The sequence below is a fragment of the Phaethon lepturus genome, unplaced genomic scaffold (assembly GCF_000687285.1).
Source record: "Phaethon lepturus isolate BGI_N335 unplaced genomic scaffold, ASM68728v1 scaffold14081, whole genome shotgun sequence".
Taxonomy (NCBI): domain Eukaryota; kingdom Metazoa; phylum Chordata; class Aves; order Phaethontiformes; family Phaethontidae; genus Phaethon; species Phaethon lepturus.
Window position 1 is genome coordinate 3,242 of NW_010517061.1, and position 4,871 is coordinate 8,112.

The window sequence follows — 4,871 nt, forward strand, 5'->3', positions numbered from 1 at the left end:
AGCTCCTGCTGCAAGGAGAATGAGGCAGCATCATTGAGGGCTTTTGGGGAGATTGAGGAGTTTCTTGGGAGGGTTTTGTCTCAGGTCTGAAAGCACATTATGAGCAGCCCAGAGCGTGGAGATCTCCAGCCCTCCATGGAGCTTCAGGGAGACCTGAAGGTGTCTGCAGGGTGAGAACTGCCCAGGGTGCCCCGTCTCTCTGGGTCAGCCACCCACCAGCTCCGTCACCCTCCTGAGTGGTGTAACTACTTGTTTTCCCAGTAACTTGGGAAACTATTGTAACTACTGTTTTCCCAGTAACTGAAGGCAGCAGCACCAGCACTACGCTGCACCCCCATTTCATGGGCTTTTCCTGGCTTATGTGAATCCTTGGGGACCCTTCCTGGACCCAAACCCACCACACAGTGCCCAGCTCCTGGCCATACCAATGCACCCCTGCACTGCCATGGCAGGGGGGTAAGCGTGGGGTGGCGGGGCTGGCCCCACATCAGAGGAAAGTGCCTTGCAGGGGGGCTCGGGGCTTGGGTTCGGCTCCTCTGGCAGCGGCTGGGTCACTCCCGCACGGCGCTGAGCCTGTGGGAGGGAATGTGCTGGGTTTAGCCGGTGGCGTGTGGTGCAGGAAATCCCCAAACTTGTTGCCTCTCACGGGGTTCGTCTGGCTGGAAATAGCACTGCGTAGCTGAGAGATGCCTGAAATGAGAGATGCTGGCTGGTGGAAACCCGGAGCTGTGGGGGAACAAGGCGATGCTCAGGGCTGCAGGGTTGAGGTAGCCTCAGTCACCTCGTCTGCTTTGTGCTTCACATCCCCAACCACGGGTAGCACAAGGTGCAGAAGGAAACGAGGCCGTTGAGTGCATGTGTGGGAGGGTGCTGAATGCAGGGATGTGGCCATAGGCACTGGGTTTCGCTTGGGGCACTGGAGGGATCAAGCCTGTGACGTTGTCTTATCCCACTGTGATCCCAGCCAAGCTGCTGGGGACCTTCCTGCTGGCAGGGTGCAATGCTGCGGGCACGTGGGTTACCTCCTCGGCCGCCTTCCACCAGTCCATGCGGGAGATGTAGGCGATGAAGCAGGTGCAGAGGATGGAGACACAGACGAGCATGCTGAGCCACAGGCCTGCGGAGGACACGCCGGTGTCAGCGGGGTGCCGTGGCCAGAGCAAACCCAACTGAGACAGCATCTCGAGACAGCAAGTCAAGAAAGGGGATGTCACCGAGGTCAGCAGGGAGACAGGGATGGGGTGGCCGTGGGCGCCTGCTGCAGGGCTGCCCGGCAGATCTGGCATCGGTTGCTTATTCCCAGTACAACTAAAAGCTCTCAGTAGCTGCAAGTGGCCATCCCAGTCCAGCCCAGTGTGCCCAGTCCCCAGCCAGGTAGGAGGGCAGAGTCCCGTCGGTGAGGCTGGGGGGGGGACACACCTACCCCCCGACCCACATCTACCCGCGGGGGGCTTGGGCCATGCAGAGCTGCACGCCCAGGGGTCGGTACCTATGACGCCGATCCTGGCCACGAAGAGCAGCACGGCTCCCAGGGGCAGGCCCACACCGTAGTAGCTCACGGCATTGAGGATGGCACCAAATTTCTGCTTGCCTACGCCTCTGAGCACCCCGCTGCAGGTGCCCTGCCGGGAAGAGGGAGAGGGGCTGGGGCCAGGGTCAGGAGCGACTCCTTGGCCAAATTCGGGGCTCTGCCGCTGCCTTGAGGGGCTGGTGAACCAGCCTGGTGATGAACCAGCTCCCCACCTCCACCTGGTTATTTCTGTGGGTCGGCACCTCTTTATGCACTCGGTGTTTTCTAAGGGGTGACCCCAGGAGCTCCGCAGGGTCCCACTGCATGTGCCGGTGCCCACCCGCAGCCTGAGGGACCCCCGACCAACCGCCTGCGATGCTGCCGCTCAGCACCAAGGTCCCCTACCAAAAGCAGCAGCATCCCCAGGGACTTACACACATGGCTTCAAACAAGTGGAAGACAACATAGACAGGCATGACCCAGGCCACCAACTCAACGATCTCCCTGGGGACAGAGAAGAGCCAACGATCGCTTTTGGGAACCGACCTCTGCACACCAAGGCTGGGAGCCGGCGGCACTCACTTGTCACGGGTGAAGACGTATCCCAGCACATCCTTCGTGGCGGCTAAAATGGCCCCCACAGCTATGCAAAACGCCCCTGAAAAACAGAGCGAAGCGCTGCGCCCAGCCCGGCCACGACAGGCAGCTCGGGAGCAGCCGAAGGGAGAAAGCGGGGGACACCGGCGTGTGCCGCGGCAGGGGCCCACAAACGCTCCCTGTGTCTGCTGCGCATCAAGGAGCCTCAGCGAAAGCTTCCCGGCGCATGGGCAGCCTGACCTGTGCAGAGGAGGCTGGTGGAGGAGGATCTCTTGGCCGTCTCGATGTCACTGGCACCCAGTGCGTTCCCCACCTGCACGCTGGCGGCCGTGCCGAGCCCCAAGGGGATCTGTAACCACAGGGCTGAGGCTTGCGTGTGCGTCTGGGTGATGGGGCCAGCGCAGTGACAGCAAAATAATCAGCCGGCAGAGAGGGGGACAGAGCTGATTTGATTTAAAACATCTCCATAGCGGGGATAGGCAGGAGCAGGGAGGGGCTTAAGCGCAGAGCGGGAAGACCAAGATTTGCTGGAGATGTTTTTCGTGGGTGTCTGTACCGGCCTGTCCCTGGTTGGAAATAATAATGCCCAGCCCTTACCATGAAAGCAACAACGGACACCTCGTAGATGATGGACTGGGCAGAGAGCTCTATGACGCTCAGCAGGCCTGGGGGAGAGGAGAGGCTCAGCGCCGGGTGTGGGTGCCCAGCGGAGAGCTGCTCTCGGGCCCTGTGACTGCCACGGACACCGGACTGGGTCACACCCTGTCCACCTCTTTGCAGCTCCCCCTCTCTGACCTATCAAGAAGCTCCCGATTTCGTAGGTCCACCACTCGATGCACACCATGAGCATGCTGGGGACAGCCAGGGAGGTGAAGCTGCCCCACTCCAGCAGGCACTCGCTGGACCAGCCTGCAGAGAGAAGAAATGTCACCTGATGGAGGACCAGCCTGGCCATGTGTTACCTCCTCGAGAGCACCAAGGCAGCTGGAGGTGCCGTTCCTGTTTGCAGAGCCACTGGGGCAATGCCTCTCAGCTCCATAGGACCTCTCCAGCACGGAACGTGCACGTTCAGGCTCTGCTGATGCCATCCTGTGGGCCAGAGTGATGCAACCCTCAGCTCATCCCTCCCAGAGCAGAGTGTCTAAGGACAATCTCATGCTTACGTCTGTGCTCATCCGGTTTAGGGGCTGAACCCTACGAAGCCTCAGCAGAAAGTTTCATTTCTCCAGAATTAATGTTTACAGCCCAGCACAGTGCTCCGCCAATGCTTGCGCATGACGTGCTGCCACCGAAGCAGCACCGCATTCCTGGGGTGTACCAGGCTGAGGTTAATATTTCACCATCAGGACTAACAGAATTCACTTGATAGAAGCGGTGGAAGATTCATGAACACTCATGTAAAGCGGGAACCGGAGGGAGCTGGGGAGATGCCCTTACCTCCCCAGGTCTTCACGTGGAGTTTCTTGCCTATAATATACAGGAACAAGAAAATGGTTTGCGAATACTGAGCAACGGTGTTGGCCCAGGCAGAGCCCCTGCAAAGAAAGGCAGAAAGGTCGTTGGCATCCTGCTCACGTCTCCCCGGCCTCGGGGTGCCAGAGCGTAACATCACGCCGTGCCCCGGCGAGCGCCGGATGCTCGGCTGCGCCTGGTGGTGCCGATGTCCCTGCAAAGTCCCTTGCAGCTGCCAGGTGTTGCGTATTCCCTTCCATGGGACGCAGACGTTACTCACACAATGCCCAAGTGGAGCACGTAGAGGAAGATGCAGTTTGCGATCACGTTGATGACGTTGCCAACGATCCCACTCAGCACCAGTGGCCACATGATCATCTGCAAAGAGGAGGAGATGGGGGCTACGCCGCCTTCGCAAGAGCTTCAGGAGAGAGGTGCGAAGGTCCCTGCCAGCCCTGTGCTCAGCAGCTTTCCCAGCCAAAAAATAAACTCCTGATGATGTCACCTGCTTGGAAAATTAGTGCGTTGGAGGTAAATCCCTGATGTGGGGAAGTATGAAGGGAGGCCCAGCAGGCAGATGGGTACAACTGGCTGTGGGATGGGGTGATCTCCAGGGTCAGAGCTGCTGCGGGGCAGCCGGGCGGTGGTGGGGACAAATGCTGCCTCGCCACCGGGAACGGCAAGCATGACAACCCTGGGTGCACAGCTGAAGGGAGCCCTGAGCCGAGCTGACCCTCTGTGGGGGCGAGGGCTGCAGGACTCACCTGGTTCTGCAGGTATCTTGTCTCCAGGTTATACAGAAAAACCGCCTGAAAAGGAAGTTGGTGGATGAGATGAGGCCAGCGCTGAGCAGGGGCTGTGCGGCTGTGGTGGAAAGCGGGAGCGGGATGGCTGGTCCCCATGCGTGGCCAGCAGCCAGGGTGCCCACAGGGACTCACCGGCAGAGCAGGGACAAACGCCATCACGTAGCGCTGGGTTAACCTGGGGGGACACGAGAGGCATGGTTAGCCAGGGGCCATGGCCACCCCACTCACAGCCCCTCCATGCCGGGGGGGGATGATGCAGTGGTGTCTTGGCCACGGGACCACCCGACCTGGAGACCTCGGGGTCCTGGCGGATGAGGAGCAGGAGCTGCTCGATGTTGATGAGGATGGCACAGCAGGGGAAGCAGCAGAGCAGCAGGATGAGGGTGGCACGCTGCAGGATCACCCCCACGCGCAGCAGGTTCTTGCTGCCGTAGGTCTGCAAGGCGGGAGGGCAGCGGTGAGCCCTGGTGCACTGGCAGCGCACCGGTGCGGGGGGGGCGGGGGCC

At 60.5% G+C, this 4,871-nt stretch overlaps 1 protein-coding gene across 1 annotated transcript in view; it reads right to left on the minus strand.

The window, feature by feature from the left end:
* Positions 1–4,871, minus strand: part of LOC104627879 (multidrug and toxin extrusion protein 1-like) — a 6,259-nt gene that overhangs the window by 210 nt on the left and 1,178 nt on the right. The window contains exons 4-16 of the mRNA XM_010296271.1: positions 4,653–4,801; positions 4,498–4,540; positions 4,324–4,368; positions 3,840–3,937; positions 3,545–3,642; positions 2,903–3,016; positions 2,705–2,772; positions 2,348–2,456; positions 2,093–2,168; positions 1,945–2,014; positions 1,490–1,622; positions 1,023–1,117; positions 399–573 (exon numbers count right to left, since the gene is read on the minus strand). Of these exons, the coding sequence (XP_010294573.1) occupies positions 399–573; positions 1,023–1,117; positions 1,490–1,622; positions 1,945–2,014; positions 2,093–2,168; positions 2,348–2,456; positions 2,705–2,772; positions 2,903–3,016; positions 3,545–3,642; positions 3,840–3,937; positions 4,324–4,368; positions 4,498–4,540; positions 4,653–4,801 (1,273 nt within the window). The remainder of the gene's footprint in view (positions 1–398; positions 574–1,022; positions 1,118–1,489; positions 1,623–1,944; positions 2,015–2,092; positions 2,169–2,347; positions 2,457–2,704; positions 2,773–2,902; positions 3,017–3,544; positions 3,643–3,839; positions 3,938–4,323; positions 4,369–4,497; positions 4,541–4,652; positions 4,802–4,871) is intronic.